Source organism: Danio rerio, chromosome 3 (genome assembly GCF_049306965.1).
Source record: "Danio rerio strain Tuebingen ecotype United States chromosome 3, GRCz12tu, whole genome shotgun sequence".
NCBI classification, from domain to species: Eukaryota; Metazoa; Chordata; class Actinopteri; order Cypriniformes; family Danionidae; genus Danio; species Danio rerio.
In genome coordinates, this window is record NC_133178.1 from 42,644,419 (window position 1) to 42,671,230 (window position 26,812).

At 38.1% G+C, this 26,812-nt stretch overlaps 1 protein-coding gene and 1 long non-coding RNA gene across 11 annotated transcripts in view; both read right to left on the bottom strand.

Moving 5' to 3' along the window:
- The window catches only part of LOC141381266 (uncharacterized), a 186,329-nt gene extending 184,612 nt beyond the window's left edge, over positions 1-1,717 (bottom strand). Inside the window, exons 1-2 of the long non-coding RNA XR_012401175.1 lie at positions 1,140-1,717; positions 869-1,046 (exon numbers count right to left, since the gene is read on the bottom strand). This is a non-coding gene — a long non-coding RNA (uncharacterized lncRNA). The remainder of the gene's footprint in view (positions 1-868; positions 1,047-1,139) is intronic.
- Positions 1,718-4,334: 2,617 nt separating this feature from the next.
- axin1 (axin 1) overlaps positions 4,335-26,812 on the bottom strand; it is a 107,968-nt gene continuing 85,490 nt past the window's right edge. For 4 of the 10 annotated variants that reach the window (XM_021471209.3, XM_021471207.3, XM_009299708.5 and 1 more), the window contains 7 exons: positions 25,792-25,929; positions 19,122-19,669; positions 15,433-15,603; positions 15,094-15,342; positions 11,953-12,060; positions 9,189-9,338; positions 4,335-6,448 (listed from right to left, as the gene is read on the bottom strand). In XM_021471209.3, coding sequence (XP_021326884.1) covers positions 6,322-6,448; positions 9,189-9,338; positions 11,953-12,060; positions 15,094-15,342; positions 15,433-15,603; positions 19,122-19,669; positions 25,792-25,929 — 1,491 coding nt within the window. In that variant the 3' untranslated portion in view covers positions 4,335-6,321. 10 annotated transcript variants of the gene reach the window in all.

Below are 26,812 nucleotides of genomic sequence, written 5' to 3' on the forward strand. Positions count from 1 at the left end.
AGAACCAACACATAACCAGCACTTTAATCAACAAAGAATGAGCAAGAACCAGCACATGACATCCAAAGAACCAGCAAATAATCAGCAAAGAACCAGCACATAACCATCAAAGCATCAAAAGAACAATATCGAGGTAAAATTCTTTTTTATATATCCACATTCAATCATTTTAACGGTCCCTATATTGTATTGGTCCCACATTACTTTGAATAATCGGTCTGAAATTTCAAGTAATTATGACTTCAAAACAATATACTTGACTGAACAGTCTTGAACTTTGATAGTTAGTGACTGCTTCTATGATATCACTATATAGAATTTGCAAACAATACATACTCAATAAGATCCAGCCAGCTCAATAAGAATTCAACCAGCAAATGACCAAAGCCAGCAAGAATCAGCAATTAAGGTAAACTTGTTTTTATATTCACATATTCATACATTCTCTTTAATAATACAATTTCAGAAAATTATTCTTTGCAAATTCTGAATAGTGAACTCATATTAGCAGATTATCAAAGTAAAGTCAATTAAAAAGTGTAAATGTTGTTTTAAAGTCATATGTACACGTGATTTCAGACCGAATATTCAAAGTACCATGGTAAACATTATGGGGAGCAAGTCACTAAACAAATGTGCGAATATAAAAGCAACTTTACCTCAGGGAATCAGCACACGACCAGAACAGAATCTAAAAGCCAGCAGGTCCAGCATAAGTACCAGCATATGATCAGCAACAAACAGCACTTAAATCAGCATATGACCAGCAAAGAACCAGAATAAGATCAGCAAAACAGATTACCAGTTTATAACTATCAAGAACCAGAAAGAACCAGTAACGTTAGCCATGAAAGTTGATGAAACCTACCTAAGCATCTGCTGTTCTTTCTGCAGGAATCCAACCTATCATTCAATTTACCAGACTGTGCTCCACATCTCCACCCTTTTGATAAGGCTCCACGACAAAAAGTGGATGAGGGAAACACTTGACCTCTCGCTGTTGACCATAGACTGTAAAAAGATGGACGTCTCATCACTTTCTTCCACTGTTGAAAATAGTTACAAAAATGTCACAGTCAAATAAATTACCTGAAATTCCGGAAAGCATACATTTTTTGAAGAAAAAAAGTGCAATTTACGTTTAGTCTGGCTGACACCACGTTTATTTTCATGAGTGGTGTTTATGTCATGCATTGATCCACCAGGGGGCACTCGACATGCTTTGGCCTTATGGATGCGTCCCAATTCGCATAAGTTACTTATACTACGCCCTAACAATGTGTATCTTTTTGTGAAGGAAACGTATACTTTTAGAGTATGTAAGAGAGTATGCAAGCTTTGGGACATACTTATTTCGTTACGTTGTTACGAGCCCTGTAATCCACACATCATCCATTTCTTTCATATCTACTACTGGAGATGCAGCAGCAGGTTAATCTGCCATTCACAACTCTTTCATGCAGAGAAATCTCCTCAGGTCTTTGGATAATTATGCCACAAGGTAATGTCCAAACACGTTCAGATCACGTCACGTTGTTGTTGCAGATATATAACACGGAAAATGTGATTTAAATATTTTCCAGTGGGCTATTAACAGTAAAAAAAAAAAAATCATTACTGAAGCCTACTAGGTCCATCATGTTTGTACTTTAAATTGTACTTTTCACTCGTTCTATTCGAAGTCACGTCTAACGCGCAATGTATTGTGGGCAATATCAGCGGGACGGTTCAAAAATTGTACTGAAAATAGTCAACCATAGGTGTCATACTCAGAGGGCCACCCTGCACTGTTTAGCTCCAACCCCAATTATACACACCTAATCCAACCAAATTGAGTGCTTTAGGCTTCTTTAAAACCTAGATTGGAGTGTTGAAGGGCTGGAGCTAAACGGCAGAGCTACGGCCCGCCAGGAGATAAGTTTGACACCCCTGTAGTTAAACCATCCGGGAACCTTTGGCATACTCCGAGCATATACAAACTCGGTGCTGGAGGGCCGATATCCGGCAAAGTTTTGTTTCAACTCCAATCTGACAAACCTGGGCTAGCTAATCAAGCTCTTACTAGGCTTTCTAGAAACATCCATGCAGGTTTGTTGAGGCAAGCTAAAATCTGCATATCTGCAGAACCAAGGCATATCTGCCTGATCACAGAACCAAGTTTGGACACCCCTGGCACAATCTTTTCAACATACTATGATTTGGGATAATTCTTATTTTAAATACTCTTTAGGATAGTTAGTATGCGAATTGTGACGCAGTGTGTAGTTTTCTGGCCATACAAAACAAATGCTGCAAGATTGTGACGTCACTGCAGCTAGCATTTACACCCACCTCAATTAACTCCGTATTAAAACATATAAAGCAGCATATGACTAATATTAAGCATATAAATACATACCTATTGAATCATATCTATACCATTAGAAGACTATGTCGTTCCTGCCTGATCACAGAGAAATGTGAGGTCATTTCCAAAATGATGCCGACAAATGAGAATTTCTAGTTATGACTAATTATTTTGCATTAGATAAATGTGCAATATTATATTAATATCCAATAAGAAATGTTCAAGAATACTAATATCTTCACCTAGATCAGTAGCAAAATAAACAGAGAGCTGTCTCAAGCTAACAACTACAGTATAACTGGATGCCACTGTACAACAAATGGCAATAAACCTGATTTTGGGAAAGCCTTCTTTAAGCCACAGGTGTCAAACTCAGTTTCTGGAGGGTCGCAGCTTTGCAGTTTAGTTCCAACCCTAATCAAACACACTTGATCAAACTAATTCAGTCCTTCAGGCTTGTTTGAAACCTACAGGTAAGTTTGTTGGAACTAAAATGTGCAGGCTTGCGGCCCTCTAGGAAGTTTAACACCACTGCATTCAACAAAGAGCATATAATCACTATCAATCTAGACCAGGGGTGCCCGAACTCGGTCCTGGAGGGTCGGTGTCCTGCAGATTTTAGCTTCAGCCACAATGGGCTATATGCACTGTGGCACCAGACGCATTTCCAGTAAAATGTAAAAGTACTGTGCTACTACAGAAACGCTATAGATCAAAATAACTAACGCTTTGGAGAGTTGCCTTAATGTTTCATGCCATTATAGCACACTTATATGTTTACGTCAGCCACATGAATATGATATCTAAACTTAAATTTTAAAGTGTCATTACAAAGACGTGAGAACAGTACTTCTAGCTACAACTGCCGTGTTTAGCAACATACAGCCTCAGAGAAATTTAACTCTTGAGTTTCCACACATTTCCAAAAGACAAAGTCATGCAGAAAAGTTGGGTTGTTAATTTTCGACATTAGAATTTTACAGTAACAGAAAAGACAAGAGTGAGTAGCTGCACATTTCCAGTCTAGCGACCTGATCGAGTGCCAACAGGATGCAGACATTTGAAAGGAGCTTTTATAGCAAATGATTTATTTTCATGTTTATTTTCATTGCCTGTAAAGTGAAAAAGAACTGAACATTAACGTACATACCATTTCTTAAGCTACTTTATAATTGCACCATTACTTTATTCACTGTACATAATAAAAACATTATTCAGTGTATGTAATAAACACACCTGAACCAGTTAATCAAGCTCTGTCTAGGTATACTAGAAACTTCCAGGCAGGTGTGTTGAGGCAAGTTGGAGCTAAACTAAGCCGGACACTGCCTCTCCAGGATCGAGTTTGGGCACTCAAGTCATTTGCTTTAAATAACGATTTAGTCATAATTGATCAAAGAAATTAATTATTTGACTCATGGTGCCATCTTGTGGTGTGACTGACTGGAACGCAAAATTAGGTTATGTGGGAAATATTAACTTGGATTTTCCCACTTCCGACTTCAAATCAGATGGTGCAAGGGTTCCATCAGTTTTAAGCACATACGCAATGCAATCACTGACGTACATTAGAGTCAACAAGGGTATCAAGGCATAAGTTTCCAACAAGAGAATAAGGCAGAAGTCTTTATTTATTGCTAGCTCTATTAATGATTTCTTTTCTCAATCCAAACTAAATCTCTTGTACTGCAGATCAAAGACTTTCCCAATCATGTATTTTAAATGATCTCTCATAATTCAGTGTTTATGTGGAGCCTCAGCCGTCGGCTGCATGAGATCTTGGCAAAACCCATCATGAAACAGTTGCTAGGAAACAAGAGCGCCATCATCTGTTAGTCTTTATTTTTTAAAGGCTTTCTAAACTTAAATTGCTGGAGAGAAAGTCAAAAAGTCATACATGAATAAACTAAAACACACTCAAACACGTCATTTATATTTCGAGAAAGGAACAAGATGACTCGAGGAAAGAACAGGATGACTCCAGATGTATTTCATTACATGTCTTTATTGTCCAAAGTACCATAAAATGATAACTGTACAACTCGGCACACTTAAGCAGAACCAGGGCACTAAATCTCCAAATCGGGTTGCTGGTTGTAGTTGAAGACACATTTAAAAAAAAAAAAAAAAAAAATGTACATATTTACATAGAAAGACTTAAAGTGTGTTGATGCTCTTCGCATAGGAAACTAACGAAAACAAAACAAATTAGGACACTTTAAAACATAATGCGAGTCCCTGGTACTGGACACACGGAGTGAGGAGAGCAGACAGTGGATCAGAGATGAGAGAATGGTCAGAAAGGCACTCTGTGACGTCTATGTACAGGTCATTCATCGTTCAGTGAGAGGAGCTCACGTTCAGGCTATTCACAGTAGTTACATCCCAGTTGACAATTACACCGTAATCAAAAACACACATATGAGAAATGTTCCATAGTTTGCATCAAGTACCCATATTGTTCAAGTTGATGAAGAACTAAATTTAAACAGAAGGGGGAGGGGCTAAAAAACATGACAAACATTGATAACGGCAACTTAAAATCCACTTAACATTGAGAATTTCAAATTTAAAAACTAGCTTTAACATGGGATGCCAGAACAACGACGACAAAATAAAAATAAAAGCATTCTAACGTTACAGCACCACATCTGGCTCAATCTCGCCAGGCCTTCCCTAGCATTTATCTCAGTGTTTCGTTACAACACAGCCTGAAAACTCTAAAAAGGAGCTTGGTTTTTGCTGCCGAAACAACGCAAACGGGTTTTTAGTCGACTCCTGTGATAGATTGTTCTCTTTGGTGTTTCGTGATCTCAACAAGGCAGATCACGGTAGGCTAAAAACTACGTTTTAAAACAATTCATTCTCGCCAGGCACCACAATTAGCCGTGTTAAGCTAAAAGGCTACAATTCTTTATTTGTTTCCTGTTCTGTAATACATTAAGGTAAGTGTAAACATGATCCTTATATTGTCCAATGGCACTCGATAGATGATGGACCCCTCTCTTCCACAAGGCTCAAACATTTCCTGCTCCTAAACAGGCAGATCTCACGCACGCAAGCACCTGGAAAGAGACCTTGGAGATAAAACTACAGACCTACCATTGTTCCACTCGACAATCTGGAGATAAATGTCAGCGCACTCAAAGGGGAGGAATAATTATGCACTACGCGTGTCGTGACATCACTCAAACACAATGTGAAGGCATCGTCGTATAGCTTCTCCTTTGACATCAATGCATAATGCAGTGGAAAGTGCGGCGTTTGACTGACTCCTCCCTCTCTCGTGCGGACTTGATGGGAGTTAAAAGCACTTGGTAAAGCGTGGGTTATGATTCCTGCTCCTCCATAACCACAGGCTTTTGAAAACTTACCACCGTTTTGGGGGTCAGGTTGATGCCGCAGCTTTGATATGGGTGAACCGATTTCTCTTTTAGTTTTTTTTGTCCTTTTTTTTCACTTTTAAATATTTAAATAGATATAAAACTTTCTCTTTTTCCTTTTAAACAGACAGTTCTGTACACATCTGGTACCAGTACATATAAAATTACAAGAGTTGTTAAATTAGAAAGGATATGTTCCTTCTGAATACGTCATATCAAAAATATGCAGCTTTAGTAAACATATTCATAGTACTTTTTTTTCTAGGCTAACTTTACATTGCTACAGTTTTCAGAGTTAGAAATATAGCAAAAGTGAGAGGACGCTGCCTCCAGCTTGCGTCTCTCTGTGAGTGAGTGAGTGAGTCCGAGGGCTATCGGTGCCCAACGCAGTGATCTCGAGCACTTCTGTTGAGCGGAGGTTGAAGCCTCGGAGTAAATAGTGTACTTTCCACAGCCTTCTTCCTCGTTTCCGCACCTCTGGCTCTCCAGCACGTCCACGTTCGCTGTACCAAACTCAGCACCTGCTCACTGCAGCTCCATTCTGTCATCCTCCACAGCCCGAGTTCCTCTCCTCTAGCCTCCGTCCCGGCCTCAGTCGACCTTCTCCACTTTTCCGATGATCTTCTCCTCGAAGATGGGCAGGATGGCGTCATCTTCGCGTACCTCCTCGAACACCACTCCGCAGTCAAACTCATAGCTTACTTTCTTGAAATAATACCTGGGGAAATAGAGATAAACAATGAAAAAGGTCAGTCAAAAACAAAACATACTACAGCAATTACAGTGCATCCGGAAAGTATTCATAGCGCTTCACTTTTTCCACATTTATGTTACAGCCTTATTCCAAATGGATTAAATTAATTTATTTCCTCAAGATTCTACACACAATACCTCATAATGACAATGAGAAACAAGATTATTACATTTATTAAAAATAAAAAAGCTGAAAAATCACATGTATATAAGTATTCACAGTCTTTGATCAATATTTTGTTGATGCACCTTTGGCAGCAATTACAGCCTCAAGTCTTTTTGAATATGATGCCACGAGCTTGGCACACCTGTCTTTGGGAGTTTTTGACAATTCCTCTTTGCAGTACCTCTCAAGTTCTATCAGGTTGGATGGGAAGTGATGGTGTACAGCCATTTTCAGATCTCTCCAGAGATGTTCAATAGGATTCAGATCTGGGCTCTGGCTGGTGATGAGCAGTGCCTGGTTTTCTCCAAACGTAATGCCTAGCATTTACTCCATAGAGTTCAATTTTAGTCTCATCAGACCCAAGAATTTTTTTTCTTTTGGTCGGAGAGTCCTTCAGATGCCTTTTGGCAAATTCCAGGCGAGAAATGGCCATACAGGCCTGATGGATTGCTGCACAGATGGTTGTCCTTCTGTAAAGTTCTCTTCTCTCCACAGAAGAACGCTGGAGCTTAGACAGAGTGAGCATCAGGTTATTGATCACCTCCCGGACTAAGGCCCTTCTCCCCCGATCACTCAGGTTAGATGGCCGGCCAGCTATAGGAAGAGTCCTGGTGGTTTCAAACATCTTCCACTTACAGATGATAGACGCCCACTGTGCTCATAGGAACTTTCAGAGAAGCAGAAATGTTTCTGTAACCTTCCCCAGCCTTGTGCCTCGAGACAATTCCTTTGTCTTCATGCTTGGTTTGTGCTTTGACATGCACCGTCAACCCTGGGTCCTTATATAGACAGGTGCATGCCTTCTCAAATTATGTCCAATCAACTGAATTTACCACAGGTGAACTCCAATTAAGCTGCTGAAATATCTCAAGAATGATCACTGGAAACAGAATGTACCAAAAGCTCAAAACCAAGAGCTCAATTTAGAGCTTCATGGCAAAGACTGTGAATACTGACATATATGTGGTTTTTCAGGTTTTTTATTTTTAATAAATTTGCAAAAATTAAAAAAAAATCTTTTTTCACATTGTCGTTATGGGGGATTGTGTGTAGAATTTTAAGCAAATAAATTAAATAAAAATCCATTTTGGAATAAGGCTGTAACATAAAAAGGAAAAAGTGAAGCTCTGGGAATGCTTTCCGCATGCACAGTATTTGAGGCCATTTGATACTGGAAGTTGAGAGTTCATTCAATAATGAAATAATGAAAAATCTAGTATCATCAATATTACAAACACGGTTGTAAAATCCTTTTTTCTGTAAGTTTTGCTTAAGACAATAGCTAATTTCCATCTAAAGCTGCAAATTATAATTGTGCACATAAAACACAATTTTGCACATAATTTTCTAATGACCTGGCAGCAAATATCAAAAAGAAGTCAACGTAGGTCTTTTTTCTTAATAAATTCCTCAAAGATAAAATGCAATGAAAGCACGCCGGCTTTTGGAGGCTCAAGTTTTGAGAAGTAAAATTACTAAACCACTTTGATGCAAATTGTAGCTATTTTATAAATAGAATGTGGTAAGCCTGATGGTTTGTCCATTAACGGTTCCCATCGCACCCATTTTTATAATTGCAAGATCACAAGCCTATATATATATATATATATATATATTAATTTCAGAACTTATTGAAAGGTTTGTTTTGTTTTTTTTAACTTGCAAATTGGTATTGCTGTGTAAATTAATGAAAAAAACAAAAGTTGGCAATGCCCTAATTGCACTTCTGTCATCAAAAAACCCTGTGTTAGTTCCACCAAGCATTAGAGGAGATACTTTTTATGCAATTACATGCAAAAGTGACAGAAAATATTTAGATTTAATAAAGACAGCAAAAGTATATTAAAAGGGTTTTTAAAAACAAAAACTACTCATTACAAACTTTGAGACAATATTGCTTGATGGATTGCTTGAAACATTTAACATATTTTCATATTTATAACTGAATCATTCAATGGCAATGTTTAGGGCTCTATGATTTCTGAAATGAAGACAATGATCAAATTTAAACTGAATTTACCATATAACAGAAAGTTATACAAAGTTATCATCATTTAAAAATAATAACTTGTCCTTGCATTTTTCCAATTGTTTACATGGGTTTCAATTTCGCTACACATGCTTACATTTTGGTAATCATATTTTAAACATAAAAAATAGATCCAAAATTAAAAGGATTAAAAAAAAAAGAAAGAAAAATAAAACTGACTTCATAGCATACATTTTATTAGTTATTTAATAAATAATATTTTATTATAATATTTATATAATTACTATTTATATATTATAATTAATAATATTTTTATTTGAAGTTATTACTCATTTACTGTCACATAGTAAACCTTTATATTTAGTGGAAATCTTCAGCAGCATTACTCTATTTTACATTTTCCAAGCAGTTAATTCTCCATCATTTCATTCTTTTTTCTGTTTCACAAAAGCTGTTTGTAGCATGTTAAATGTGAATATTGGACAAAATCAATAGGAGAATGAACTCAATAACCCACTCATGCAAAGAACATTAAAAAAGTGCATTTACTTGTAGCTCCCTTTCTTAGTGAGCAGCTCCTTGAACTGTCCAAGCGTGACGATCCTCCCCTTGACGGACGTCCTGTATGGGATGGGTTCACCGCAGAAATAATAGGCTACGGTGATGTTCTCACAGGGCTGCTTCTTCATATTCTTATGCCTGCAAAACAAACCAAAAAGCACTTGAAAAAGCCACCAAAGCATTCGTTCTGCAATAAAATAGGCCGTAATGGCGCGTTTGATTTTGTAGCGGAAATACAGATGTCCCGTAAGGATGTCTGTATTTAAAAGGCTCTTGTTTGTGTTCTGCTGGGCTTGAAGTGGGCAGGAGTGCTGGTGGGCGGCAGAGGCTTGGTTTACTGATGCCAAGTAAAACGGATTCCAGATGCCTGACAAATGTTCCTCAGAAAAAAAAAGATGAAAAAAAAAAACACTGGCACTGCAGGACCGCTTTCATCTCATCCACACCAAAGCTTTGATGTCACTAAACTGCGTATCTGCATTAGAAGCAGGCACGTCTCCGCAGCTCCAGCTCTCCTCCTGCCGTTAATGCACCAGAACGATACACCTCACTGCAACCAATCTGTCAAGAACTATGTGCAAGAGCTAAGACCAGTCTATCTAAAGTGTACTCTTAAATGCTGTGCACAGGAAGTGAGAATAGCGCTACACACTGAGGGGTTAGTGAGCGACATGGGGGCACTAGTGGTGGATTGATATTTTGTTATGGGAGATGCTAATGATTCAGAAAGCGCGTTCAATAGTGGTTGGTATAAAAATCACTTTTAATATTTATTAATGTAGACGTTTTTAAATTAATGTGGAAAAATATCTGAATACACACACATATATATATATATATATATATATATATATATATATATATATATATATATATATATATATATATATAAATTAAATATATATGTTCTGCAATAACAGCACTTATACAGCCACTTCACCCTTCTGTATTACTCCGCCCACAACAGATCAATAAACTCACTACAGTTTGACAAATATTGCAGCTGTTGGACAACATAATGTATTTTTCAGGCCTTTTAAGGCAGGAATGTGGTTGTTTAGATTGCAGCTTTGCAGATTATTTATAAGGATAGTGTCTATTTTAAATATTTATAATTGTAGACATTTGGTGTGCCGGTGGCCATCAACCTGTCATACTGAACAGAGCCATGGTTGACGCTCCACCACAAGAGGGCAACATAGACCACATAATATGTCCTTTGGACAGAAAAACTCTACGTAATTTTAAACTACAGCTGATCAAATTTGTATTAGGCAGGTAAGTGACTTTCTAAGTAAATTTTGCTCTTTTGTATGTTGTGGTTATCTGGTAGTGTTTGCTTTGCTTTGGCTTTTCGGGGTTAATTATTGTGATATCTCGATTGCAACTTGTCATCACTTTAGACATTACGCTAGAGAATCATACTAGCTCTAAAGTGATGTTGGTGAAGTAGCAATGGTTTCTGCTGTTCTGACATCAGCTGCAGATTTTAAAAATGAAAGAACAGAAGTAGTTCCTTGTACAAAATAAGGTTTTAAGACTGCATTTGTTTTTTGGTTTTTTTAAATACACGATTATGCCATCAAACTGTTGTATTAAAGCAATATCACACTTGTAGCAGTGCGATGTGGTTGTATATCGTCCCTGGTGGGACACTAGGGCACTCGGCCTGAGCCAACGCACGCCTTTCACCAGTGCCCATATACAGCCATATTGCACTGCTACTCATGTGATTTTGCTCATATATATTTGCATATATATGAATGACAGATTTATACTTCAGATGGCAACAAAACATTTGCAATATTAAAATAAACGAACTAACTAACAAACTATTATGCAGTTCTTGCATTTTTAAGAAGTCTGGAAATCATACCCGTCAACATTGGGATGTGAAAATAAGGGATATGCCCATCATAATAAGGGACTCCCCGCTATATGACTGTTTTGAGGATTGCATATGAAGGGGAGACGGCACCTGTAATGAAAAGAAAGGGAATTGTGCCGTCTTTATGTTTATTTCAAAGTATTTTCATGGCTAAACAAAGCGAAAGCACAGAACAATCGCATTTAAGAGCAAGGGGCGGCCCCTGGTGGTTTGGCGGTATGGGTTGAGTATAGGGAGGCTCGGCTCTTTAATGTTTATTTGCCACCCTTCAGAGAAACACTGAAAATATGGGAGAAATACAGAAAAAAAACCTTTATGGGATGATAGCGGGATAGAACTGTAAAATGCGGGAGAATCCCAGGAAAAACGGGAGGGTTGACGGGTATGCTGGAAATGCACCCTTCAGAAAAATCACTTTAAATTACTTTTTTTTTTATTTGTACTTGCTAAATACTGACGGCACATGAGAAAGTATTAGTGTTATTGTATTATTACTATAATAATAATAATAATGTTAAAAGTGTTATTGTATCAAAAACAATATTCATCATAACTCTTGCGATTCTGAGCAGACAGCTAATCAAATCAATATTTACTAGATGTCCTGTCTAAAATCTAATTTTCATAGTCGTTTAAAAAAATATTAAAACTAATTTAAAAAAGAAGTGATTTGTTTTTCAGAGTCCTGCAGCCAAATACAAAAAAACTTGTCAGCCGACAGTTAGGAAAAAAATGACAAATATCAGTCGACCACTAGAAGTCACACGCTCCAAAGGCCTGACAAACACATGGGGGTGCATGTATGGACAGCATGGGATGGTAAGGGGATAGGCTACGCTCTATTGAAAAGTATTGGGGACATACTCTGCGTCGGAGAGCTCCGTGTCAGAGACGGCGGGCACCACACTGAGCGCAGGGAACAGAGCGGGTCTGACAGCGGTACGACCCCTCTGGATCACCTCCATCACATACCTGAGGAACAACCCCGAGTTAGACACACCGGCTGGGTTTTCAGGCACACATGGCCTCAACACACACTCATGCAACTAAGCCAGCCAAAAAATGTGTGCGGGATCATGTCGAGGGAGGATAGGGGAGAGGAGGGAGCCTTGTACTATGGGTAACAGAGGGGTTCACTGACAAATAAGACAACATCTGGGATTGAAATTAAAAATTCATTTAGAGAGTGATTGAAATGTAATCCTGAGGTTGATTTGTTTAAAAATGTGATCAAACTTCAAGAAAAGTTTCAATTTAATGATGTTGTGTTGGAAAAAGCAAGTAAAACAATATTGTATTGTATGCTTCATGATATTTATATGTTAACACCTCAAATACAGATTGAAATACACACTTAAATATATTTATAACATTCAGGATGCAATCTAAATTAAATCAATGAAAATAAATCGTATTTAATATATAGTTGAAGTCGAAATTATTAGCCCTCATGTGAATTTTATTTATTTTCCATTTCAAATATTTCCCAAATGATGTTTAACAGAGCAAGGAATTGGCATTAGCACCAACCCTCTACATCACAGGTGTCAAACTCCGTTCCAAAAGGGCCGCAGCCCTGCACAGTTTAGTTCCAACCCTAATTAAACACACCTGATCAAACTAATTGAGTCCTTCAGGCTTGTTTGAAACCTACAGGTAAGTGAGTTGGAGCAGGGTTGGAACTAAACTGTGCAGGGCTTCGGCCCTTTTGGAACTGAGTTTGACACCCCTGCTCTACATCATTCTCACTCTCTTCTCAGATGGGATGTTGGGTCAAATCAAAGGCTACTAAGGGCCAACTTTGAACATCTCTGAATTAAAATTTTAAAGCCTTTAAATGGCACTTTAAGCTGAATACTAGTCTCAAAAGAAAGATCTAGTGAAATATTATATAATGTCATCATGATAAAGATAAAATAAATCAGTTATTATAAATTAGTTATTAAAACTATTATGTTAAGAAATGTGTTGAAAAAAATATCTCTCCGTTAAACAGAAATTAAGAAAACAAAATGTATACAGGCAGGCTAATAATTCAGGAGGGCTAATAATTCAGACTTTAACTGTATAGACTGCTCCATACAGCCGACATTTTAAAAGTGAAATCAAGGCTGCGGTGGGAAGAAACCCGGAAGTATCGCCTGGAGTCACGCAGGAACGTTGTATACCTGGCTTTACATCTTATCAGTGAAGAGAAAGTGACACAAATTTATCTTTTCACAATCTTCCGAGTGACCCGAAGGTCCATTGTGAATGGACAGTGAAAATAAAAAGGGATATCAGGCCTCATTTTCATCTACAGTAAGGTAAATGGCACTAGTTTGCTAATGTTTTCTTTACCAAACACACGTTTTAGATGTCATCTGTTAAGCTCAAGTTAATGAGCTGACTCTTTCACTGTATTAGACTTGTAATGATACTGAGTTTCAGCACCAATTGATACTGAATAAAAATACATAAATAAATTCCCACTAATATTTCATGCTCAACAGAAATGACAGTGATTGGCCGGGTAGGTCATCAGTTCACTGCACTTCACCGATGTTTACAGATTGCAAACACAGACGAGCAATCCACTGATGACTCGACTGATCTTCCCGGGTTTAAAACGCTCCAGTGTCCATGTATCTGTGTTTGCACTTGGTGAAAAGTGTTCAACTGATAACCTTCAGAACCAATCAGTCATTTCTGTTGAGCACTAGTGAATACTGTCGAATCAGTGGTGTTTAAGAACGCACTCAAATGTTAGCGGGACATGGACGTTTTTAAAAATTCTGTACTGGGACAACACTATTACAGACAACACAAAGCTGTGCTAGAGGACTGCAGTGTTTTATTGCTCACCAGGTTACATAGGCTAAAGCAGGGAAGCCCCCATGGTGTTTACCTGGTGCCATGAACTGAAGCGTATTACTCTTAAAGAGATTGTGATTTTGTTTAAAGCCTAATATGCTTTTAATATTAAACTTAACTGAACAATATTAAAGTGATGTTTACATCATATCTGCGTTTTGCCGGTGTTGCCAGATATAGCTGACTTTTTCCAGCCCAAATGCTGTCTAAAACCCACCAAAATGCACAAAAAAAGCCCAAAATATTAGAATAATATTTAATTAGATTTTAATTAATTTAAACCAAATTAACCTAGTTACTTTAACTGTCATAATCGATCAGATTGAAGCACTGCCCCCTCTCACAGCACTGCACGTGTAGATTACACTACCTATTAGAGTATGTTTTACCTTCGAAAAGGGGTATAAATTCTTCATATTTGGCGTTTTTAATTCTTTTGAACATAATTAGGTGGTGCTTGTTAATCAGACAACGCTTCTATGTTAGTTCTTGCTGACAATTGTGGAAAAAAGTGTTATAAACTGAGTTTAGCTGCATAATGCGCGTGCATGCGAAAGGAAGTCAGATTTGTCCGGGGAGTCAGAACTTTCTTTCACTTTCTCTTTAGTGTGAGCCCACACGGTTTGCACTGTGCACTGGTCACTACTAACTGAACGGAGTAGGAGCACACGGTTATGTTATGTTAAGAAGTTGCACATAAAAGTTACGTTTCAAAACCACCAACTTTTGTCAACCCGCCAATGCATTTTTTCCTGCACAATCAAATTCAAAACCGCCTAATCTGGCAACACTGATCACAGCAACAGTTGGAGGTTTATTACACACAGCATATTGTAGCGATGTTTAAAGTGCTGATCCTACATATCCGGGTTTCTTCCCACCGCAGCCTCGCTTTCATTTTCATTTTAAATGGTGGCCGCATGAAATAAGTGTAAAACCAGAAATTTACATTATGTGTGTGCGTGTACTGATGAAAACAGTATTTCTAAATGTATGAATTATCATTAAATCCCCTGCATTAAGAATAAAATTAAATTATTTAAATGAAAAAAAAAAAAAAATCAAAGAATGAGCACCACACAAGTAATCACTGTCATGCAGTATTAAACCAGTCCACCGTATGTCATACATGAATAACATGCGTTCTCTCACCTCTGCTTGGCCTGCAGTGTCCCAGACTTCCTTCTCTCCTCCTCAAGCCGCCTGCGCGCCTCTTCCAGCTGGGTGAGGGGGTTTGGGGCTGGATTGGGGGGCATGGTTGGGTCCTGGATGAAGGGATGAGAGGGCTGCACGTTGTTGCGGAGCTGAGCGGTCACCCATGGGTGCACGGCCCCCAGACGCTCCACCGAACTGGGCCGGGCCGGCTCATGACCCTGAGCTTTCTTGGGCCCAGAAATGCTCCTGAAGCAAAAGCAAGACCACAATGAGCTTTAACATGATGACTTCATTTGATTGGTTAGACACCTGCTCTAGATTAATAAGGTATCTCACCCGTAAGGGCTCCTCTTATAACGCCCAGCTTCCTTCTCGCCCTCCATCATCCACTGTAGTATCTTCTGGTTCCTCTCCATGTCGTCAGCAGGTAAGGGCTCTCGCATCTCAAAGTTTCGACCATCTTCTCCTTTTCTGACCGGTCGCTTGGATAGCGTGCTGCCTTTACTGCTACAATGAAATTTGACAACATTAAAATCAATCAACCTGCTCAAATAAATGGCCCTACTCAATGTATTCTGTAAAAATGTACTAGATGTACTCAGTGCCACCTTTATCAGTATTTCTCAATCCCGTTCCTGCCACCAACACTGCATATTATGAAAGTTTATTTTGTCTGTCACACCCATTACAGGTCTTCCAGTCTCTGCTAATGAGCAGATGATCTGAATCAGGTGTTTTTGGTTAAGGAAATAGAAAATAGGCAGAGCTGGTGGTCCTCCAGGAACGTGGTTGAGAAACACTGACCTATATAACTGTATGCACTGAAATCAATTAAAACTCAGAATTTATTGCCTCATTTTGGTGAACTGTTGACTCAAATCTGAGCGTATGAAGTAACATACGTTGCAAACATGCTGCGTTATATGAAGAGATTAATCAGATCAATTTGATATCATTAACCTGCAAGTAATGTAATTGTAATTTTTATTTTATTAATTATTTCTTAGCCATGCTTTTTAAGTAAGGTAATTTTTAGTTGCATACATACATTTTTTTACGAAACACTTCTTTTTTTAGTTTACAAATATAATAAGCTAAATGTTTGCACAACACTGTGTCAAGGTCAGTGTCCTCACCATATAGCTGGATATACATGGAGAACTTCTAAACAAAAGTAAGATAATTATACCATATTACTAAATAAGAGTTAATAAACAAAACGTTTGTTAAAAGTTTTACTGAGATGGATTGTTGGTGATTAAATGTATGTAGGCCAGACTGGATAGCTTTAGATCAGGGTACCCAAACTTAGTCCTGGACGGCCGGTGTCCTGCTGAGTTAAGCTCCTACTTGCTTCAACACACCTGCGTTCCTAGTAAGAGCTTGATTAGCTTGATCAGGTGTGTTTGATTAGGGTTGGAGCTGAACTTTCCAGGACCGAGTTTGGGCTTGAAAAAGTCTTGTTAAAGTCTTGTTTAAAATGACTAAACACCTACAAATCAATTCTTCCGTGAATTTAAGACTTTTTAAGGGCTAAAATTTAGAATTTTTAAAATCCAGTGGACACCCTGTGCTTACTGCATGCACACAACCAAATCTTTCTATCCATGCACAAGATGTATGAGCAGCTCACACAGGTGCTTTGAAGTGTTGCACTAGTTGGATTGTCCCCAAAATGTAAGTGTTGAAATGAGTCACTGTTTGATTGTCGGAAAAAGAAATGGGGAAATGGAACAATAAAAGTGCTACTGTAGAGAGTGCTAAACAATTACAGCAGACATTATCAGCAGTGGCTTGTGCTGTGAAGCCAGGCAAACGTATAAAACTAGCTTTTAAAGATGAAATGTCAGACTCACAATTATGATTAAAATGTGATATTTTCAGCAAAATGTACTGTGTGCACCATCAGGTCAGGAGATGTCGTTTTTAGACAGTAAAGGAAAATAACTTGCTAAAATTCGAAGCCTGGTTTGTAGCAAAGCACAAATACAGTTTATTCTACTGTTGTTAGTACTGCAACTGTTATTCTTTTATTTTGTTTAGTTTTTAATGATAGCAGAATGATTAGGTAAGTTTAATGTGAAGTGTTTTGGATTTAATTCTATTTATATATTTATATATACTTCAAAGTTTTAATATATTATTGTAAGTTGTTTATTTAAAAAAAAAAATCCAAAATTCTTGCTGACTTACTGTTTTTAGTCAGTTTAATTGATCAGGGTATATGCAGGAATCCTAAAGGTAATTTCAATACCTTTTTAAGACTTTCTCAGAATATTTTAAGACCGCATCACCACTTCAAGTTCTAATCAGTATCAAATCTTTAACTTAGGCGTACTCACACTATGCTATCCGAATCGTGCCCGTTTGAGAAAGGTAAGAGCTCTGAATTGGGCTCAGACATGGTTCAGTTTGCCCGCCCTGGCCCGGTTGGAAGAGGTGTGCCAGAGCACGATTCACTTGGGCTTGAGTGAAAGTGCAAAGCGCGCAAGAGCCCGAAACTGAAGAAGTGACTTTTAAGGGACTGTTACATATGGATTTATTAATCATTCTTACTGTCGTAGATTACTAAAGACGCAAACCCCTCACTGCACGACAGCTGCACCTTCAGCAAACTCCTAATTCCTGCAGCACGAGGACTTTATGATCCTTTATGATCGTCAAAAGTGGCTGATCTGTTCGGCGAAATATTTTTCTGCGTGTCACTGCCTTTCAAACAACTAAACCGATTTGACTAAAGAAATCTTTACTGTGCTGAGCGAGAGTGCTTACTGTACAGCGCATCATCGATGACGAAAGCGTGCTCAGGCTCGAATGCAATATATGAGTGCGGGCCGTCGGGGGAGTCGGGAGGGGACGAGCATGCTTTGGCCTGGTGCAAGGCAACTGTACATAGTGCGAGTACGCCACTAATAAACAGTTGTTAATAAACAGTTGTAGTGAAATAAATCAATGGAGCACAACCATGCAACAGAACTCTGATAAGATCAGAAGAAACAAAGCTTGAAAGAATAAATTACGTAGTTGTTTTAAGCAACAGGCTTCAGCCACTGTTTAAACTCATCTTTTTCCAAACAGGAGTACGCAAACTTATATTTTGCTGTCTGTTTTGCTATATGTGGAGACACAACACCATCTCGCGTTTGTTAATATTAGGAGTAAAATAAATAAATTTATGCTTTTTATGAGTCAAACCCTTTGGACAACACTAGAACAAAATTCAAGACCTCGTAAAACCGTGATTAAGACGTTTTTATACCTTAAAAGGGTCTTAATTTTTTTATAATAGATTTATCAATTTTTGTTAACTTTTTAAGACTCGACAGACACCCTGCTGATGTAAGTTGAGATAACTAAAAAAGTTTATTTGATTCATCTAAAAACAGCAAGTTAGACTTTGCATTTGTAATTGACTTACTTAAATAAGTTTAAGCAGCATAAAAATATTGAGTTGACTTTTTGTGATGACATTTTTTTAATATCCGCTTGTTAAGTGGTGACGTGTTTGTGACGTATGTAATACCGTTTCCGGGTCCAAGCCGCCATTCATTTGAGTGGAGAAATCATTCGTTTATGATCACGTTTTATTCCTATCACACAATAAAGTTAATTTTATATAAAATCATAGTGTACACAACAATCTTTGGGCTTGCTGCATAACAAATACCAAAAATTTAACAATTTATAAAAAAAATTATCTCTTTTGGCCATCGGATATTAGGCATGGACATATATTGCGATCGTGATTTTCGAAAGCCTTAAAACGCTTTGTAAACGTTTATTATTACCATTTCATGAGTCTCCCTATTCAGTTGAATAGAGTGATTGGAACCGGAAGCCGCTTCGCGTGACGTCACACTTAACAAGCGGATAGGCCTCTTTCAAATCTTTCAAAAGCTGCATCAAAGGTGGCAGCGAAGACATTTATCAAACTTTCTATTCATCCTGTGCACCAGATCAGCATTTTAGTGGATTTGGGATCATTATTTGTCTTTATAGCTGACATAAGTGATTGAGACATGTACCTGTAACCCATAGGGTCCATGGTGTTGGGACCGACGCTCATTCCATCTGCATAGTTGCGTGACTTGGGTCCATAGTGGTGTTGCTCCGTGTTCCAGGCGAATCCTCCATGCATCCTTGCAGCCTCTGCCTCCGCCTGCTCTTTGGGCTTTCCCGCCGCAGCATAGTGTGTGTGGTGGATGTGTTTGTGATGATGCAGGTGCGCCGCCTCACCCTTTGGGCCCTGCCGAGCCTGGTGCTTGCCTTGGCCACCAGACAGCGGCATCATCAGCCCAGGAATCTTACCCGCCGGCAGCCCATCTGGCGAGCGGGACTTCGGAGAATGGCGTCCGGTGCCTGGAGATTGACAGCCAGGAGTTTTCATGACCCGCTGTACATGCTCATCCAGGATGCTTTCGGGGTTTTCCTCGTGCGCGTCCCTTAGCTGCAGCCCGTTGTAGCTCATTTCAGAGTAGCGACCACCATAATGCTGAACGTGGACCGCTGGAGGAATCCTGTGATTGGCCAGAGAGGGACCGGTGGAGATGTCTGCATCATCACCTTCCTCTTCCTACAAGACAACAGTGAGAGGGTAGATTTTAACAAATGCTTTATTTTGAAATTTTAACCAAATATTAATTATAATGACTGTGGAGAAAGTAATGAACCAAGTGGACTACAGAAAACAATGGGATGCAGAATCACTGTGTGTAGTAACAATGTTAAACCAGCAGATGTCATCCTTTCACAGGAGTCTTAAGATTATGCTATTGCTGAAAGAAAGGGCTTTGTTATGGTTACATTCAAAACACACAATGCCCTAAAAATGAGCAATGCAAGACTTCGCTTCATGCTCAAAATATGCTTTTAATGGTCATTATAATTAGAAAAATGAGAAAATAAATAACATCTGATTTGCAACCGGATCAAGGGATTTCATATATTTTAATGATTAGTTCTGTCACTTTCCGACCTTGATATTACCAGCAAACTACACTAAACTAGAGATGCACACTGTATTGTTTCAGCATCGATATCGCAATGTGTGGGTCCGCAATAGTCACATCGCAGGATATGAAATGTTGAACTGAGATACAGTTGATCAGTACAATAATTGAGAATACTTGAGAGTCACTGCAAAGGATAACCATAATAGAGTGAAACCTTATCGTTTCCATGTGTTTTAAAGATGTTTCAAGATAGTTTAAAGCATTCAAGAACAAAAACATATAATATTTGTAACTTCACTGTATTATTCATGTATTATTTCATTTTCTTTTCGGCATAGACCTTTTAATAATCTGGGGTCACCACAGCAGAATGAACCACCAACTTATCCAGCCTATGTTTTACGCAGAAGGATGCCCTTCCAGCTGCAATCTATCACTGGGAAACATCCATACACACTCATTCACACATACACTACGGATACCACATGTTTTGGACTTGTGGGGGAAACCGGAGCACCCGGAGGAAACCCACACAAACATGGAGAGAGCATGCAAACTCCACAAAGAAATGCCAACTCACCCAGCAGGGGCTTAAATAAGCGACCTTCTTGCTGTGAGGCGATTGTGCTTCCCACTGCGCCACTGTGCTCTTCATTGTATTAATAATTCAGTAAAATGATTCTTCATTACAGACTACTATACTGTGTTATTATTTTACATTTCATTATTCAATTTCTGGGTGACGCGGTGCCAATTACTTACCTTTCAATGAACAGGATTTGATTATGGCTGCAGATCAAATGCAAATTAGCCAACTGTAACGTATATTCACCGGCACATCTAACATTAACATTGTGTTAAAGAAATTTCGTCATTCTGAGTTCATAATAGTCCAAGAGGTGATGATAATAGTTAAACATGGCAGTTTGTTCATCTTTCAGGATGCTGAAACAATCATTTACCGCTATGTTTGTGCTTCGCTCACTTCTTTCACGCGCATTATTATTATTATTATTATGAGCTCAAGTTAGTTAATTCAAATATAGACGCGCAACGAGCTCTCCATTGAAACCACTCGCACTTTTAGACTGCCTCGTAAACACCAACAGGATTCTGCTCTTCCTCTTAGCTTTGCTGCTGTTCATCTAGACAACAACAAGCTGTGTTTGAGCTCGGGTTGACCATGGCTTGTTATTAATTGTATATATTATTACGATTTAATTTCTTGGCTATTTAAAAATTATGCTTCCTTTGTTTTAATTTTCCTGGCTTACACACGCTAGTAACATTTCTCTATAAACCAATAGCATTGAGTTGCGCGTCTCGCTCCATCTTTTGGTACCCTTTTCAAGTCAAGTCTGTGTTATTGTTAACAATATACAGTGCAGTACACACAGTGAAACGAAACAAGTTCCTCCAGGACCAAGATGCTGCATCAAACAACACTGACAACATAACACAGGACTGTGCACTACTATAAAAAAAATCTAGAGAATGTGATAAAAAATGATAAGGTAAGGGTAGCCAAAAGTGGTATAGTATTTTGACATTGGAAACGAACATAAAAGCATACAGAACTGTAGCACTCAGTGGAAATGGGTCATATTTAGCCAATTGACATGCCATATAATTGCTCCGTTTGATTAGACAGTTCATTTATATGTATTTTGCAAAAGGCCAAGATTCAAAAAAAAAAAAAAAAAAAAGTAAAAATAAAATATATTAAGTACACACAATACATAATAAGTAATTAAGTTTATTATTTCTATGTGTCTAAAAATATCAGTATTTAGCCACATTTTTTCAACAATCGTAAGTGCTTCAATACAGGAAGCAGTTGTCTTATAAATATTTCAGAATATTTCATATCAAACAGCCACGGTGAGCTTAAGAGACTACTTTCAAAAACATGTTTTTAAATCTTACCAACCTGAAACTTTTTGAGTGGTGGTGTATTTTAATCTTTAACAACACAGGAACTTTGCATTTGCATCTATTTCCATGAAATGTCATTCTCCATCAAACATGTCTTTTTTTTCACTGGGTTGTCTTCTCATTTTCATAATGGAGAAAGTCGGTACAACTGAAGGCACGGCAGGCAATTTGTGTGCAATGCTTTGATTCTCTCTCCAGGTAGTGAAGTCCAAGGAGATAAGGAATTCAGAGGATTTGGCTCATGCATAATTTTATTTTTACTGAACAGCTGTGCGGGTCAGAGCTCTGGATGATCTCTGACAGATCATGCCAAAAAAAAAAGCAGATGAGACGAGAGACAACACAAATCCAACCGCAATGCGCAAACCAGCCAATTTTCATTGCGCAGATTCGACCTCTAAAACTCACCTGTCCAAAAACACCTGAATAAAACTCTAGAAAAGCCATATCAGAGTTTATTCTGACTTGTCAAGGCTTAGTTGCCGGTAAAAACATGTTTAACTGTCAGAGTGGGTCCTGCTCAGTGGAGCAAGGAGAGCAGTATATAAAAGCCACTCAACCGATAGGTGAAGAAAACTTAAAACAAGTTTGCTGAAAACCGAAGCACCGGTGAGAATATCAATTAAGAGGCAAATGACAGCCCTCCTTCGGCTCTTAATAACTCCAAGCCACTGTTGTGTGACGGAAGTTCCTCTTACACAAGGCCAAACTACATAAATAATCTGCCTTGAGACTTAACACCTGGCTTTGAGTGGGGAAAAAGATTCCCATTTGCGGTGTGTGCAGGCATTTCTTCACGCCCCGACTGACTTCAAACAAAGTCATTACACTGAGGCAGACTAGCAAGTAGCTCAATCTCGGCAGGTGATTCACCTGACACTGCACAGAAAGACGAAAGAAATGAGCAGAGTCCCCTTGACAAGACGGGAAGTCTTTAGAAGACATCCGACTGTCTTGCTTGTGAAGTGAAGCACAGGACTCTGTGTTTGACAAAACAGGAATTAAATATATATTTGTATCTACCAGGGATGTCCTGATCGATTTTTTTTGTGCCCAGATTCGGCTAGAGTCATTTAATATTGAGAACCCCAGATACAAAGGCCTGATACAATATTTGTATTTTTCCTAGTGCTCCATGGACTTTTGGGTACATTTCAGTTATTAGAACCAATCCAATGTATTTGCGAACAACTATGCAGTTCTGTATTGAAGATAAATGTCTTAATTTTATTGATTTAAGCTCATGGTCTAAAGCGCATGTTGCATGTGCACTCGCACCCAATTCAGTGCTGCAGCGTCAACGCTTAAGAGGGCGTGTGTGAAGTAGGGACTGACCTGATCGTCATAGCAGCGTCAGCCAATGAAATAAGTTCGGAATCGGCTATGTCTCAGCTAGAGTATTTGCATAAAGTGATGTGATTGGCTGACGATTCCGATGGTGCTTGAAAACTTCTGTAGCAGCGCTGATGGACTCACAATTCAGTTTGGCAAAGCTGACTTCACCCATTTAAAGTTAATGGGAAGTGTTAATGCTGGCGTCTCCTGTGAATGGGGTGTTAGGCCATGTCTGAATCCACTTTTGCTATTTTAAGAACAGGAAAAACAATCGCCGCACTCGGCACATGTCTACAAGGGTTTTCCTGATTTTTTTTATTGGTTATGGGTGTGCTTTGGGCATGACATACATTAAACGAATCAGAGTCTCATCTCATGTTCCCTTCATCTCAAATTCCTTGTTGTTCATGTCTGACTTTGTAAGCTGAAAAATTAAATGCTTCACTAGAAAGGAAACGAATCAGTTGGACGTGCGGTTAAAACACACCAGCCTACCATCTACAGAATGCCAGATTCCACCAAAGCCCCGTCAAATAAAAGCAGGAGAAGGTATTGCTTTTATTTTTATTTAGACAATTTTTTTTTTTTTTTTGCAATTTAATCCCTCATATTTTAAAATGTGTGTGTGCTGCTGCACATCCCTGTGTGTGTAATAAGCAATGAGCATGTGCGTTGTAGACCTGCCTATTGGTGCATATCACTTAGGGCTGGGCGAATAATCACAAAGTAAAATCGACATTCAAAACCTAAAATCAATCAAATTTTTCGAGGATTTTTAAAATTACTTTCCCTACATGTCACGTTAACCTGCTCTGTTGAAGGCTGTGGCCGATTTCTACTTCTGTAGCCACTTTGCAGCCACATCTAATCTCTGGTCAAGTAGGACGATGGACTCATTCTTAAACCTTACTTTGCACTACGTTGTCGATGATTGAACGCTGCGCCAGTGATGCCTTTAGACGTCATATTAAACTTGTCAGTGAACTATGAGGGCAAAAAGCTTTAGTAAATAAATATGATGATCGTTCATTAATAGTAACGGAGTTAAAATGTTCGATTAATCAATATTTTGATTTTAGGACAAAATGCACAGTCGATGGTGTTGCTGTATGTGCAAATATATCGTCCTGCAGTCCACTGTTGTTGTTTTAGGCTTTTTAGATATTTGGTCTGATCTGAAAATAGTTTACTCTAAAACTTACAATAAAGGTTTTCTATTTTTTTGTTAAAAACACAAACGAACACCCCTCAAGTAAAAATAATAGCACTAGTAATAAATACAAAGACTAGACTTTCAGTCTGTCACCATCATCTATGAAAGAAATATCAAATATATATTAGATTTTTTCTTTGCATTTGATGTTCTTTTTTTCTTTACCATAGCTTGTTCTTTCCAAATATGCATGATTATGAAATCAAATTTCAAATATGAAACACTTGTTTTGTGCTTATGACTAAAATGATTGATTGTTTGCTGGTTTGAACTACTGTTACAGTACATACCAGGCATTTTCGATGAAGTTTTAAAACACCAGAAGAAAACCAAGATACTGCCCACTAGCATTTCGGAAGTATTATTGCAGGGCAACACGAACCAAAAGGGAAGTAGGGATGCACGATGTATCGGTCGATAAATGTTATTTTAAATGTTATCGTTATCAGTCCAATTTCAAAATGTGGCTGATATCTTTAAGCTGATAGATAACGGAATTGTACAGAACTGCCTGCCTCGCGCATGTGTGGGTGGAACTTGTTTAGACTTGTCCAGTGCACTATAATAAAGCTCAGATTGTTTATTGCTTCAAAGTCCATTCTTTCTTTGTGTGGTATTGTTTGTGTCATTAATAACTCTGTAAGTAACCATATTCCTTTTCATTGTAGATGTCAGATAAAGTGTCATTGTGCATTTAGCTTTAAATCACTGTCAAATTGCATGTTAATTTGCTACACAAAGAAAAGAAAATAATTTATTTTTGGCACGCTGATTCATGTGAAATCGTGAATATAAGGTCTATATAATCACCTTGCAATTTTGAAGTGATTCATTTGAGTAGGTAATTCAGCTCATAAGTTTTTAAAATAAAATCAGTTGTTTGCGGTATAAAAATACGAGATTTTGAAATATTTATTAGCTAATATATCGGTTATTGGCCTCCAAATCGTAAGAGTAAGCTGTTATCAATATCAGTAAAAAAAAAAAATAATAATAATAAAAATATATTGGTGCATCCCTACAGAGAAGTATAATTGCTCACACCAACATCAGCTACATGCAAGATATATGTTGTGGGGTATGGCATAAATTGCTTATCAATAAATGATGCTCCTTCATTCCAAACCAAAATTCCTAAATCTAAAAATAAACTAGTGACAACAAATTGTAACAGAATTTTAATTAATTACACCAGGAAATTCATCCAGTCTAATTATACCTCAAAATGCGTTAGCAGTGTGCTGATGGAGCTGTACTCACCAGTCGAACCCTCTTGAGACGCTCCTCCAGCTTCTCCTGCGCCTCTCGTTCCCTCAACACCCCCTCCAGCCTGCTGATCAGCTCCGCCGCAAACTTCTCTGGCTCAACGTGAATATCCTTTGGTATCCGGTTTGTGCGCTGATGGGAAGACAATGAAAGAACTCAAGGTCACCATTCACATTTAATGCGATGCTGTGGAGAAAACACCTCCAGCTGTTGATTATACAGGTATGTGGACAGACAAAAATAACAGAGGAACATTAAAACGGGCTGGACAGACAAATGGAGGACACATTTTTGGACAATGTGTGATAGAGAATGAACACGAGGATTCTGTATACACATCGGTTTCAGTTTAAAAGCATCACCTCAAGGACAAAACATGGTACATCTCCAGCAAACAGGATAGACTGCTGAAATCCATGTTTACAGCTGCCAAATATATCATGTCAATCAACATACAGCAATTTCGTGAGGAACTAGCTTATTCTGTACACGCAAATGAATGATAATAGGGATTTGGAGATTCACTTAAATATTTAAATGTGGTTGTCATGGAATATTAGGCCTTTGATGTGAAAAATCAAACCGGTTTGATCACAGTGCCGAGTGAGGAAATCAAACTACATCTGCCTCTGTGCTTTTGATTCATTCTGCATTGTTGCCACAAACGGAGAGAGGGACTGGGTGAGCAATTGTTGGTTGACTGTCTATTGTTTAGTTTGTAACAGACACTGACAGCCACAAAAGTATTTGGATAAGATTTAGAGACTACATCTGGTGTCAAAACAAAACGCAAGTAAATAGAATAAATTAATCAAAAGAAATTATATGAATTCTGGGCTGAAATTACATTAGTAAAACAACAAAAAGACTACAATTTTTATAAAAATATAATGAAATAAAATACAATTTGACGAGCATTAAATATCCATTAAAAACTGTATTTGTTTAAAAAGGAATTAAAACTAATACTGTGTGTTATCACTGCAAGTTAAATAAACATTTCTATCCGAATATT